Source organism: Ipomoea nil, unplaced genomic scaffold (assembly GCF_001879475.1).
Source record: "Ipomoea nil cultivar Tokyo-kokei standard unplaced genomic scaffold, Asagao_1.1 scaffold0114, whole genome shotgun sequence".
NCBI lineage: Eukaryota > Viridiplantae > Streptophyta > Magnoliopsida > Solanales > Convolvulaceae > Ipomoea > Ipomoea nil.
This window is the reverse complement of record NW_017616542.1, coordinates 2,992,501-3,008,089: the sequence shown is the minus strand read 5'-3', so window position 1 is coordinate 3,008,089 and position 15,589 is coordinate 2,992,501. Positions and strand designations below refer to the sequence as shown.

Here is a 15,589-nt window from a genome sequence, read left to right as displayed (position 1 = left end):
TAACACAATTAAAAAAAAAATTAAAAACCACTTTTTCTTTACAGCTTTCTTCTCGTTCAATTTCCTCTGTTGCAATTCACTCTCAAACATTGCACGTAGAACACCTATTTCAGTCATCAAGTCAGCCCTCATGCTTGCAACCAATTTCTTCAATTCCTCCATTCCCTCTGCGTTTTCATTTTTTTCTTTCCAAACGAAAAAACCACACCCAACACCCTCCTGATCAAAATTGAAGAAGTTCACAACAATTTTTTCTCATTCAAAAATTAACAACAATCTACAAATTAAGAATATAAATGTACCTTCCACCTTTGACATCCATAAAATTTCTTCCCAGAATCTCGGTTGTGCAGATTGGAGCCTTCAATCCACACCTACAGTATATTGGAGGATCATACTCGAAATTAGGTCGCACGCTAGATGAAGTCGAAGATGATGACATGACGAGAATTCGCACCCCCAAATCTGTTGACGAAGCCCAGGCGCGCTTGAAGATTGAAGAGTGAACGGGCGTAATCTGCAATTGAGGTCGTCTGAACGGAGAAGATTGAGGTCGTGAAAATTGAAGAGTGAAGGGGCTGATTAGTAGGGATTTAGGTCGTGAAAACTGAGAAGAGGAATGTCGTGTGTTCTTCTAGGGTTTGAGCTAAATAGGCCATGCCATGTCATTAAAAATATTTTCCACGTCAGAAGAAATGGAAAGGCAACAGGCTGGTAACCTGCGAAAAATGCTATTAAAACAAAGTTGGATGGTTAGTGTGGCTAATTAAACTATGTTTTTGTTCGTGGGGGGAATTGAGCGCTTCGCGATAGTAGAGGGGGCTATTTGACACTTTTGCCTTTTATTTTTGATAATCTTTTTTTTTTTAATTTTTATGTGCGTTTTGACATTCCTTGTCCTTTTAATTCACGAATGTCTAATTACAAAAGACAAATAAAATTATAAAATCAAAATAGACCATGGGAAATTATTATTGATATATTTCGAATGCTTAGAGAAAAACGCAACAGAGGTTCGAAAATAGCAAAAATATCAATTTAAGAGATATTTCAGATTACCTTCTGGGTTTCTTTACACCAAAGTCTTTCTTCAAGGTTTCCTTGACATGTTCTTTGAACTTGAAGAAATCATCTTTGAACTTGCACAAATATAACCATCTTCCTGTAGATAAATCTTGCCCATTTGAATTTTATTCCTTTCATAATTCCGTCCATCAAGCACACTGTTGATGCGGTCAAATCTTCAGTACTTCCCAGTTTGTGTTCAAGAATCTTGTAAATCATGTCCACCAACATCTCATATTCAAACTTCAACACGTTCTTATGAGCGGATACATCAGAGAAGATTGGAGCCGTAGAACCACGAATCTCATTCCAAAAATTTTGAACAACATAGCTGTGAGATTCTGGCATTAACTAATATTCAGGAAAACTGAAACACTTTTGTGTATATCATTCTCAGTTATTGAAACTTCTGATCCTCCAACTCGAGATTTGATCAAATCTTTTTCAACGACTGCATGTAGATAGAATTCAGCTACATCTTCTTCAAATGTTCCAAAGTAGTTGTAGGTGAAGAAATCAAACAGTCCGCAGTCCTTCAGTGCATGAAGAATTTTCTCGGCCGTATCTTTGTTGGTAGAACCCAGTTTGAAAAAATTGGGGTTGAGTACCATCCCATTAGTCACTTGTTGCAAGAGGGCTATGTAAGTGTAAAATAATTTACACAATATTGGCTATTTTATTTTTAGTCTCATTAGTTTTAAATTAAATTATTGTTGTTAGAATTATTTCTTTTTTGGACTTTGTGATTACAAAATAAGTGGATGGTATGCCTTGCTGAATAAAGTCTACGGGTGAAGATTTCAAAGAAATAAAATTGTGGCTGTGGCTTATTCGAACAAGGAAGAGCAAGAAAAAAGGGCTACTTTTAGGGATCACAAAGGGAACTCATGAAGTGCTATAAAAAGGTGCTGTTCGAAAGAAGATGCTGCCAACTTTGAGATTATAATTTACGAGAGCTATTCTGATTTACAAAGCTATTTATTTTAATGTGGTTTATTATTTAATTCTTAAGAATATTTAATCTGTACTACATGATCAGTATGTGGTACTGCTGAAGTATCTTGTGAAGATTGTTCGGGTATTCTTGTGTCAGTCCTGGATAGGTGTTAGAAAGAGTGGTAGTGGTAAAGGCTGGAGGCCATCTTCATTTAACTCTTGTAATACTCCTTTTGGTGAACATCTATAGTGGATTGGGCAGACGTGGGTTGCCCCGCAGACGTAGGAGAAGGAGCTCCGAACTGCGTAACAATTTCTTTGTGTTTTTAATTTACTTTATGCTTTCTGCAGTTATTATTTACACTTGTTTAAACAAGTCTAATTAATTAATGAAACTGGTGCACAACTTAATTAACGAGTAAAAAACACATTGCTTTTATTTTTCAAGTATCACGGTGCAATTTCAATTGGTATCAGAGCCTGTAGACTTAACCTATTAGTCTATCGATCTGGCGAATCCGTGCATCTTGAACTCATTTCTTCAGCGGCTATTTTTATTTATTCTTTTATTGCTTATTTGTTTGATCTCACGGGGTGTTAAGTGTTACAGAATGGATTGTACTAAAGTCATTCCCCAGTTGACCGGTGACAACTACGCATATTGGAAGGCTCGCACTCGTACGCATCTAAAAGCTCAAGGTGAAGCCGTGTGGCGGTCTGTGGTGGCAGGTTGGACACATCCCACCAAACCTAGTTCCAGCACTGACGGAACAGAAATAGCTAAGCCTGAGACTGAGTGGACTCAAACAGAAATAACCAACGCTAGAAACAATGATAAGGCTTTAGACACAATTTATTCTCTCATGCATGAAAGCCAGTTTTCAATTGTTGCAGGTATTCCTTCAGCTAAAGGTGCTTGGGAGGCTCTTGAGTCTACTTACGAAGGAACGACATCGGTAAAACAGTCAAAACTGCAACTAGTCCCGTCAGAATTCGAAGAGCTTCGCATGAATGAGGATGACTCAATCATCGACTTTCACACACGAGTACAGGATCTGGCGAATCGCGCTATGGTCCTTGGTGAACCATTCTCGCAAGCAAAACTTGTTAAGAAAATACTGAGCTCTCTACCTCCCAGGTTTCAAATGAAAGTCACAGCCATCCAAGAGCATGATGGCTGGGAGAATAAAACTGTTACTCAGCTAATGGGAAATCTTAAAACATATGAAATGGAGATTCTAACTGATCATACGAAAAAACAAAAAAAAAATGTTGCTTTTGTCGCTGAAGAAAATAATGTTGTATCCGATTAAGATGAAACTAGTGATGATACAGTTGCGTTCTTGACTAAACAGTTTTCCAAAATTTTAAAACAGGTATCCAAAAACACATGCAACAGGAATTCACAAAAGGGAGCGACGTCGTTCAAAACTGTGCCTAGGACAGGGGTGTCAAACTTCAAACAGTCTGTCTCACGTCCAGGACAGTCCAAAGAAAAGTCCAACAATAAAGGAATCAAGTGTTATAAGTGCGAGGGCTTCGGACATGTACAAACTGAGTGTGCAACCTATCTTCGACGCAAAAAATCTATGTCAGCCATTACCTGGAGTGATGACGAGCCTGACGTTGAACAAACTGGATTGGATGTCAAAGAAATCTCGGGTAATTTTGTTGCATTTACGACACGAGTTACTGGCAGTTCAGAAACCGTTGAAGACTCAGAAGGTGGTGAATATGTCTCTGCATAAGATGTGGAACTAAATACTTTATCTTTTGAAGCTGAGTTTAACAAGTTGTACCCCAAATGGGAAGCATTAAGAAAAATGAACTGCAAACTAGCTAGTGAAATAGAGATTGTAACCAATGCAAAGAAAGTATATCAAAATCAAGTAGCTGATAGGAATGTATTGCTTAAAGAAGCTGCTGATCAAGAAGAAAGACTACAAAATGAAGTACAAACTGGAAATGTACTACTTAAGGAGGCAGCTGACCGAGAAGAAAAACTCCAGCAAGAAGTACAAACCTTGAAACAGGAGCTCAGCACCTACAAACGACAAATCCAAATGATGGATACCACTTCAACACTTGATAAGATTCTCGATTTCGGCAGGAACTCTTCTGCAAAATTTGGCTTGGGCTTCACTGGTAATAACTCCAAAGATAAGACTGTATTTGTCAAAGCATCCAGACCTGATCCAGACGACATCCCTGAATCCAGCACTATGAAACGCTCCTATGGTAAAGTAAGCATAAATAAGATATGCTATAAACTATATAATCCCATTTGCCACTATTGCAGGTTACGCGGACATACCAGACCTGAATGCTAGTATTTCTACAAGGATCAAAGAATCGAGAAGTTCAGGCACAGATTTGGGTTAAAAAGACTGATTACGTATCGTTTGTTTCATTTCATACTAAAAGTGCAGGAAGAGAAGAGAAATGGTATTTTGACAGCGGATGTTCCCATCACATGACAGGAAATGTCAAATTCCTGAACAACGTAAATACCAGTAAATGTGAAGTTACTTTTGGCGACGGTGTCAAAGGTCAGGTGACTGGCGTAGGCACTCTAAATGTAGCTGGTTTGCCGAAACTGGACAAAGTGCTACTTGTCCGTGGACTTCACGCTAATCTTATCAGCATAAGTCAGTTGTGCGACCAAAACTGGAACTATGCTTCACTAAAAATAGCTGCAGTGTGATGGACAAAACAAATCAGTGTGTCATGGAAGGTAAACAATCGACTGATAATTGCTATATTCTAACAAATAATGTGCTATGTTGCAGGTCCAGCATGAATGAAGCTGAGCTGTGGCATCAAAAAATGGGTCATCTCTGTTATAGACTTCTCGACAAACTTTTAAAAATAGAAGGTGTTCGTGGGTTACCAAAGATGAAAGTCGATTCAACTATCTGTGGTGCATGACAAGCTGGGAAACAAATCAAATCATCGCATCCAGCACAACACACCATAAACACGAACCGGTGCCTAGAATTGGTTCACATGGATCTCGTTGGGCCAACTCAGATAGAAAGTTTCGGAGGTAAGAAATACATATTGGTATGTGTTGATGACTTTTCTCGTTTTTCTTGGGTTATGTTTCTCAAGGAAAAATCCGAAGCGCTTGAGGCGTTCAAGACACTGGGATTAAAACTTCAAAAGGAAAGAAATGAATCCATCAGTAGAATCTGAAGCGATCACGGCAGAGAATTTGAAAACAAGTTGTTCGATGACTTTTGTAATCAATCTGGGATTACACATGAGTATTCAGCCCCAAAAACTCCACAACAAAACGGAGTTGTGGAAAGGAAAAATCGCACCATTCAGGAAATGGGAAGAGTGTTACTCAACGCCAAAGGATTACCACAAAAGTTCTGGGCTGAGGCTGTAAACACCGCATGTCACATCATCAATAGAGTTTATCTACGCCCAGGCACAACACAAACTCCGTACGAACTATGGAAAGGTAAGAAGCCAAACATTACTTATTTTCACATTTTCGGCTCACGTTGTTTTATTTTGAAGGATAGGAATCCGATTTCTAAATTTGAACCAAAAAGCGACGAAGGAATTTTTCTCGGATATTCCACCAACAGAGAGCCTATCGAGTATATAATAAATTGACCAAAACCATCATGGAGTCCACAAATGTCGTCATTGATGATCAACCCAGTGAGATTACTGAAGTTATCCAATCTGACCCAGTGACAGAACCTGAAACTGACTGACCTAAAACCCCTAACGCTAGTACTCCAGAACCAGACCATGAGTCACCTACCTCATCGCCCATATACAATCAACCTGAATCTGAACCTAAGATAGAATTAGAAAATGATCACGATGATATTGATATTCCAACTCGTATCCAGAAAAATCATCGGATCCAAAATGTGATTGGAGACCCCAGTTCAGGTGTGAAAACTAGAGGTAAACCAAAGCGCGACTATCTTGAACTAGCTGGATACTCTTGCTATACGTTGCAGATTGAACCAAAGAATATCAAAGAAGCCTTAACCGATGAACACTGGATCAAGGCCATGCAATAAGAATTGGGACAATTCGAAAGGAACAAGGTATGGACTCTAATCCCTAAACCGAATAACGTAAACGTTGTAGATACCAAGTGGATTTTTCGAAACAAAACTGACGCAGCCGGCAATATCGCTTGAAATAAAGCAAGACTGGTAGCTCAAGGGTATTCCCAAATCGAGGGAATCGACTACGACGAGATGTTTGCTCCAGTGGCTCGCCTGGAATCAATCTGATTGCTTCTCTCCATTGCCTATGCTCTAAAGATCAAGCTCTTTCAGATGGATGTTAAAACAGCCTTTCTAAATGGCTATCTCACTGAGGATATATATGTTGCGCAACCGAAAGGGTTTGAAGACCCGCATCATCCGGAATATGTATACAAGCTTCAAAAAGCTCTATACGGGCTAAAACAAGCCCCAAGAGCCTGGTATGAAAGATTCGCCCAATATTTACTTCAGAATAATTACAAACGAGGGGGATCAGACAAAACCTTGTTCATAAAACAATCAGGTAAACACATAACCATTGCACAAGTTTATGTTGACGATATTGTGTTTGGGTCTACACAGACAGGTGAAACGGACAAACTGGTCAAAGTTATGCATCAAGAGTTTGAAATGAGTATGATCGGAGAGCTGACTTACTTTCTAGGATTACAAGTCAATCAGTCAAAAGAAGGGATATTTATTTCTCAAGCGAAATATGCGAAAAATCTCTTATCAAAATTCAGTCTTGAATCTGCGAAAGATGCGCGGACACCTGTCTCAACAACTACAAAATTATCTAAAGACAACCAAGGAACTTCCGTTGACTCCACCTTGTACAGGAGTATGATTGGCAGTCTACTGTACTTAACTGCTAATAGACCAGACATCATGGTAAGTGTTGGAATGTGTGCACGCTATCAAGCAGATCCAAAGGAATCGCACTTGAAAGCAGTCAAACGTATTATAAAATACGTTAAAGGTACAATCAATTATGGTATTTGGTATTCCACTTACACTAATCTTAGTCTTACAGGTTTTAGTGATGCTGACTGGGCTGGTAACGCTGATGATAGAAAAAGCACGTCAGGAGGGTGCTTCTTTATTGGGAAAAATCTAGTTGCCTGGCTGAGTAAAAAGCATAATTCAATATCGCTCAGCACTGCAGAAGCTGAGTACATAGCTGCAAGTAGTTGCTGTACTCAACTGCTTTGGATGCGTCAAATGCTTTCAGACTACGGGTTTGATCAGAAAAATATGACTCTCTTCTATGACAACACTAGCGCGATCAACATATCTAAAAACCCGGTCCAACATTCCCGGACGAAGCACATAGACATACGTCATCATTTCATCTGTGAGCTAGTCGAAGAAAAAGAAATTACGTTAGGCTATATTTCTACTGATAAAAATCTTGCAGATTTATTCACAAAGTCGTTAGACAAGTCCAGGTTTCAACTACTTCGCGCAGCTCTCGGAGTTTGTACGCTTACTATCTAATTCCCTCTGGCTTGTATTTGTTTGTTTTTTTTTTTTTTTTGTTGTTGATCTAACAGTTTAATTTTTTGTGTTACGTACGTATTCTTTTTCAGGGACAAAGTGATACGTTTTTTTTTTTTTTTTTTTGTTCTCAGGGACAAAGTTTTTTTTTCAAACTTAATTGCCTATACTTGTCGTTATAATACGTTTGTTTTTCTATTATTTTCGGGTGCCTCATGCTACATCTAGAACACTAATTCAAGCCTAACTCCTATTCTCTATCCTACTCCTACTCAATAGCCTACATAATAACCTAAGTCTTCTACCCATCCTATCACTACACGGCTTTTTAGAAGCTATCCTCTCACATTTAATGTTTTGTCTCTTCCCTTGCCTCCACTACGCCTAAAGTCGAGACCATCATCCTCTCCATCGATCTCACTCCATCCGATTCCACCATTGTTACTTCTTGAAACACTTCTCAAATGGAAAATCCTTTTCTCATCCTTGTTTCACCTTCTGAAAGGCTCACGCTTTTTCATCAAATCATATATGCCGAGTCTCCGTTTTCAACCGAAGTCACCAATCGTGTTCTTGCCACCATCAAGCAACAATCTTCTCTTCTAGAAGGACTCACGGACAAGGAAAAACGACAGCTGCTTGCACTTGCCCGCCACATCTCCGCCGCTCCATTCCCCATTCCGGCCGAGACATCCGCCGCGACTGCCGTACCGGAGCCACTACCAGCGACAGTCTCTCTATCTCCGTCTAATCCTGTGGTATCTCCCTTGTCTCTCTCTCCTCTAGAACATGCTTTGTCTACTTCTCGAAAAATTGATTTCAATGTCTCCTTACCTGAGAAATTTGTATCTACTGTGCCTAGTAGTTCCATAAATGTGCGCTCTTTGCCTTTACCTAATGACCCCTATGATCCGGCCTCTCACTACTTGTCCAGCAGTCCCACACCTTTGGTTGCTTTTTCTGATTTTGTGAGTTCACTGCCATCAAATTTCTCCATTAGAAATATTGCTCAACATTTATCTACTCCTGTTGTGGCTATGACTTGCTCTGCCTTCTCTATACCCATACACATTCCCGCCACACTGTCCGAAACTGAACATGCACCTCTGTTTGTGTCACCTACTCAAGACTCTGTCCCCCTTATTACTGTGCCTCTATCTAAGTCTTCCTGAATGGGAAAAGAAAAGCTGTCTGATGCAGGTCATGCCGAGAAGCGAAAATTTTCAACAGTTGATGATGTGGATATTCACTCTGAACGCAAACATCAAAGAAGGGGGTCCACTCTTCCGCCCAGAATCACTCGGTCCCGAGCCCTAGCTGAAACGCCTGCCGTACCTGTCCCATCCGGCTCCAAATCAAAAGGGTCCAGCAAGGTCTACAAGCCAAAGCTTCTCTCACCCGATTTATTCGCTGATTGGAAGACCCATGTCAAACGCGACTTCATCCTCGAAAAGTCTATCAATGAAGAAGATTTGACTGCCAAGTGCAATATTATCCCACTGTTGCGTGATCAAAATTTACTTGCATCTCTACGGCATGTTGGTCCCTACTCCGCATGGTCGACAGCCGAGTTCTACACCAATTTGACCTTGGACACATTCACTGAAGGTTCTGCGCGGTTTCATCAAGTTTTCATTCGTGGCACATGGTATCCCTTTGGGCCTACAAAGATTAATGCTTATTTGGGCACGCCGAATCACCCTGCTTCTCTGGATCCTAGCCCACACTTGTTGGCTGCTGCACTCATTCATAATAAAGACGTCTCATGGCCAAGTGACAGACTCGCAAGCTTGAAATTCACCACTGTCTATTCAGTGCTTCTTCGCCTTGCGTCAGCTAATTGGGTCCCGGCTGTGCGTCGTCATCAAGTTTCGGAACATCTTGCTGGCCTCCTCTACAAAATCCGGAACCGTCTTCCGTTCAACCTGGGAATGATCATTTTCTCTCACTTAATCTCTTTTTTGCAGAAGAAAAAAGCAAAGGCCCACCTCCCATATCCGAGTTTGATTTTTGGGGTGCTTCAAGAACATGGTTTTAAGCCCTATAAGGAAGAAGTGATTACAACTCCTGACAATGCTTATATCTTTGATGATCGCCTTACACAGAGGGGCCATTATGATGATCGGGCTTCTCTGGATCAACTTCCTGCTATTCCGCCTCCAGCTCCACTGGTTTCTGCGCTAGCCTCATCCGCTGACACGGCGTCAGCCTCTCGTCCAGGCTCAAGACTGGTTCCCAAAGAGCCTCCAACGTTGGTTGATCGTAAACAAATTGTGCTCACTCTTGAGGCCTCAATTGCACAGGTTCGACAATCCGTTGCTTCTCAACAAGCCACCATCTCCGGCCTTGAAAACCTTCGTGATGCACAGCTCAAAGAGGTTGCTCGCATGGAAGCCATTCACGCTCAAATTCTGGCTGACGCTGGGGTTGCTTCCTCTGGTTCTGACTCTGAAGATGACGATGATGATTCTGACTCCGGCACCCCGTCTGCACGGTAAAACTAATCCACTATTATGATGCTCACCTTCCTTTGTCATTTATTTGGCAAAAAGGGGGAGTTTTGGAGTAAGGGGGAGTATTATGGTATCTTTTGGATTTTTTGGAAACTTTTGGATATTTTGGAAGTATTGGATTTGTATGGAACTTTTGGTAAGGACTATGATGGAATATTTGGTAGTTTGGCAGTGGTTACATTTGTTTGGTTGTTTTTTTGGTATTCATTATGGAAATAATAGAACTATATGTGTTAGGGGGAGTAGTAGTTTGTTTGGTGCACCTAACAAGTTGAATGGATGTTTCGGGTTATGCTACTCTCACATGAACAAGTTAATTTATGATGTGGTATGTTATGACTTCAATGCTTCTGTGTGTGATCCAAGACTTGAAGAATTCTAATCAGGTACTTTATTCACAAATGCTCCAAAAAGAACTTAAGTTGTTATTTTTTTTTTTATCCTTGTGTCTTGTTAAGTACCTATACTAAGGGCTATAAATAAAATTAAATTGATTATTGCCCAAAGTATTTGATACTCATGTTTTCCAAATAAAATGCCAAAGGGGGAGATTGTAAGTGTAAAATAATTTACACAATATTGGCTATTTTATTTTTAGTCTCATTAGTTTTAAATTAAATTATTGTTGTTAGAATTATTTCCTTTTTGGACCATGTGATTACAAAATAAGTGGATGGTATGCCTTGGTGAATAAAGTCTACGGGTGAAGATTTCAAAGAAATAAAATTGTGGTTGTGGCTTATTCGAACAAGGAAGAGCAAGAAAAAAGGGCTACTTTTAGGGATCACAAAGGGAACTCATGAAGTGCTATAAAAAGGTGCTGTTCGAAAGAAGATGCTGCCAACTTTGAGATTATAATTTACGAGAGCTATTATGATTTACAAAGCTATTTATTTTAATGTGGTTTATTATTTAATTCTTAAGAATATTTAAGCTATACTACATGATCAGTACGTGGTACTGCTGAAGTATCTAGTGAAGATTGTTCGGGTATTCGTGTGTCAGTCCTGGATAGGTGTTAGAAAGAGTGGTAGTGGTAAAGGCTGGAGGCCATCTTCATTTACCTCTTGTAATACTCCTTTTGGTGAACATCTATAGTGGATTGGGCAGACGCGGGTTGCCCCGCAGACGTAGGAGAAGGAGCTCCGAACTGCGTAACAATTTCTTTGTGTTTTTAATTTACTTTATGCTTTCTGCAGTTATTATTTACACTTGTTTAAACAAGTCTAATTAATTAACAAAACTGGTGCATAACTTAATTAACGAGTAAAAAACACATTGCTTTTATTTTTCAAGTATCACGGTGCAATTTCAGGCTAGAAAAGGATCAATTTGCTTTCTTCCAGATTGAGCCATGATGATCAGATCAGTTGATAGGGGAGGGACGATATAATTTTGAGAGAGAGAGTTCTATGATAATTTGGATGTCTGAAAGACTTTTCTGAGAGATAAGTGAGGGGTTTATATGAGGGTGATTCGAAGGGTTTTTCGAATTTAAAGAGAGATATGAAACTTCTCAATTGTACCCTTTTGTTGAGGTGTGTCGAATGGGTGAGTTTAGGGTAGATGAGTCATCTGATAGAGGCTGTTACGAGGAAAGAGAAGATATCATCATTAGCAGACAAGGGCATTTAATGCTCACACCTCCTTAGAAATACCCAATGCACGTAAGGTGTAGAGGGTGGAGATTTGAAGAGACACTTAAGAAGGATTTGGGTTCTGATCTCCTTGAGATTTGTTTATGGGGATCGATTGAGAGGGTGATTTTTCTGACAGGCGAGATGCGGGTGTCGATTGAGAGATAGAGGGTAAATCTGTTTGGAAAGTTTTGATTTAGGAGAGGATTATGGGGGGAGGTTTAGGTTGGGTGGAGTTTTAGAAAGGGTAGGAGTTTATGGGTGGAGGTTTGATACCCATTTAAACTCTGATTTTCCTCCTTTATCTCCTAATTTCCTTCTCAAAATCGTGTACCACAAATACAATTACACTCAAACATCTCGTTAGTAGCATAAATCAACCATAAATAATCAATTACACATAACAATATATTTAATCACACACACGGCAATTTCCAATCAAGTTAAACACATTTTGGAAATTAACAAAATTATCACACATATTCCAAATTTGTATTTAGAAACCTCTTCACATAATTTGCACACAAATCAAATTCTAAAATATTTTAGAAACTAACAAATTTAACTTTCAACTCAGATTTCTACATTTTATATCAAATTATAACACATAAACCATATATGCACGAAACACATGTATAATACAATAAACACGTTAGATTTTTAAAGCAAATTGTTCATGCAAACAAATTAATCAAATTATACAAACATGAACAAATATTCGTAGACTAAATAACACATTAAATCATGCAATTCTAAACAAATTGTCAAATAAATCACGAATTGCACATTTTATCAAATTAATTTACATGGCATATGATTTCACGTTAAATAACACATGCAAATACACAAATAAATTCCTAACACACATTGCAATTTTATTACACAAAATTTCGAATAAACATATGCATGTAATCGCATAAAACAATTTATTCACGTAAAATAATTTATTTTGAGCACAAGTATCAATTTAAATTGAGAGATTAAGTCCAGTGATACTTAGCTCATTTCGATCATTCCCAACTCGTGCCTTAAGGTAGAAAATCTCATTTCGCATAAAGGATTCGTGAGAATATCAGCAACTTGGTTTTCCGTAGGGATATATTCGATCTTTAGATTTTTCTTTTCAACGTGATCCCTTATGAAGTGATGTCGAATGTCGATATGTTTGGTTCTTGAGTGAAGCACCGGAATGAGTGATAGCGATTACACTAGTATTATCACAATAAATACTAACGTCATCACAATTAACTCCGTAATCCTTCAATTGTTTCTTCATCAACAAAATTTGCGCACAACAACTTCCTGCAGCAATATATTCTGCCTCGGTGGTACTGGTTGCAATGGAATTTTGCTTTTTGCTGAACCAAGAAACAAGCCTTCCCCCCAAGAACTGGCATGTCCCAGAAGTGCTTTTTCTGTCTATTTTGCAACCTGCAAAATCCGCATCTGAAAAACCCGTTAAAGTAAAATCTGTACCTTTTGGATACCACAATCCAACATTGATTGTGCCTTTCAGATTTCGTATGATCTTCTTTGTTGCGGTGAGGTGGCTTTCTTTAGGATTTGCTTGGAATCTTGCACACACTCCCACAGCATAAGAAATGTCCGGGCTGCTTGCAGTAAGATATAGAAGAGAACCAATCATTCCTCTATATTTTGTTTGATCGACATCCTTTCCATCTTCATCTTTGTCTAGCCTCAATGATGTACTCATTGGAATTTTGATCGATGATTTTCCATCAAGGCCAAACTTCTTTATCAAGTCGCGGGTGTACTTTGCTTGATTGATGAATATTCCTTCTTTCAGTTGTTTGACTTGTAAGCCCAAGAAGTAATTCAATTCACCCATCATGCTCATTTCGAATTTATTCTGCATAAGCTTCGAAAATTTCTCACACAAAGAATTGTTAGTGCTTCCAAAAATAATATCATCAACATAGATTTGCACTAATAAATATGATCACCATCTTGAATTCTAAATAGAGTTTTGTCAACAAGGCCTTTGGTGAATCCACAGCTTATCAAGAACATTGACAAAGTATCATACCAAGATCTAGGTTCTTGTTTCAACCCATACAATGCCTTTTTAAGTTTGTAGACTTTATCACCTTCGCCTTTTACCTCAAAACCTGGCGGTTGTTCGACATAAACTTCTTCTTTGAGTAGACCATTCAAGAATGTGCTTTTCACGTCCATTTCATAAACGGTGAAATCTTTGTGTGCGGCATAGACTAGGAAAATTCTGATTGCTTCGAGTCTGGCCACTGGTGCAAAAGTTTCATCAAAATCTATTCATTCTTCTTGAGAGTATCCTTTTGCAACGAGCCTTGCTTTATTCCTAACAATCACGCCTTCTTCGTTTGCTTTGTTCCGGAAGACCCATTTGGTTCCTACAACATTGTGGTTCGCCGGTCTTGGAACAAGTTCCCAAACATCATTTCTTTTGAATTGATCGAGCTCTTCTTGAATAGCATTTATCTAATCTGGATCATTAAGAGCTTCGTGCACTTCTTTTGGTTCAATTTGAGATAGATAACACGTGAACAATGCTTCCATGGTAGATGATCTTGTTTTCACGCCTTCATGAATATTCTCAATAATTAATTCTGGAGAGTGATTTTTGAGCCGTCTTAAATATGGTTCAAATGGGTGCATGGTACTGGGTGGATCCATTTGTTGTGTACTGGATGAGTTGGTTCGAATTTACTCAATTAATTCATTTTGGAATTGACCACCCAACTTCACCAGTAACTTGATCACTAATTGGATCACCAACTTCAACCCGTACTGCATCTCCATTCTCACGTGCGGCTTCACCTCCAAAATTATTATTAAAAGAATTTCCAACTTCTTCTGGATGAGGGATGGGATTTTCTAGAGAATTAATTTCCAACTCATCCATTCCCTGCAAAACATCATCTATACACGTATCATTAGTATCACAAAAATCAATATGACACTTGTTACCATTTTGTTCGAATTCTTCGCCCAGAGCATCATTTTTTATCTGTGATTTTTCATCAAATACCACGTTTATGGATTCTTCAACCACCATTGATCTTTTATTCAAAACTCTGAATGCTTTACTGGTAGCTGAATATCCTAGAAAAATTCCTTCATCTGCACGCTCATCAAAAGCTTTCAGATGCAATTTATCATTAATATGAATAAAACATTTACATCCAAAAATATGAAAATAACCAATATTTGGTTTTCTCCCTTTATATAGCTCGTATGGCGTCTTCTTATACTACTTGTGGATCATGCTTCGATTTTGCGTGTAGCAAGCAGTGTTGATAGCTTCCGCCCAATATCGTTTCGGGAGACCGGCAGCACTGATCATCACTCGTGCGGCCTCTTTGAGCGTCCGATTTCTTCTTTCTGCAACACCATTTTGTTGCGGTGTTTTTGCGGCAGATAATTGATGAGAAATTCCATGTGAATTGCAAAAAGCTTGTATAACTCCATTCACGAACTCGGTTCCACGATCCGTTCGTATTTTTGATATTTGCAATTCTTTCTCATTTTGTAGTTGCTTCAATAGCTTCGGTAGAACTTGCTCAACTTCATTTTTCTTCTCGAGAAACACGGTCCAAGTGTACCTGGAAAAATCATCAACAACAACGAGAGTATATTTCTTACCACTTACACTTATTGGATCAACCGGTCCAAATAAGTCCATATGTAGTAAGCTTAGCGGTCTTGACGATGACTCATGTGTCTTTGATTTGAATGATGATTTGATTTGTTTTTCGCGTTGCCATGCATCACACACTTGGTCCTTCTTGAAGATAATATCTGGCAAGCCTTCTACTAGATTTTTCTTTGCAAGCTGATTGATAGTCTTGAAGTTTAAGTGGTTGAGCTTTCTGTGCCATTCCCAATTAGCTTCAATCAAATTTCTGGCCATTAAACACAC

At 38.9% G+C, this 15,589-nt stretch overlaps 1 protein-coding gene across 1 annotated transcript; it reads left to right on the top strand.

The window, feature by feature from the left end:
- Nucleotides 1-8,692: 8,692 nt before the first annotated feature.
- On the top strand, nucleotides 8,693-10,018 carry LOC109153442. The gene has a single exon (XM_019301340.1). The coding sequence runs from the start codon at nucleotides 8,693-8,695 to the stop codon at nucleotides 10,016-10,018; it is 1,326 nt and encodes a 441-aa protein (XP_019156885.1).
- The last annotated feature ends 5,571 nt before the right edge of the window (nucleotides 10,019-15,589 follow it).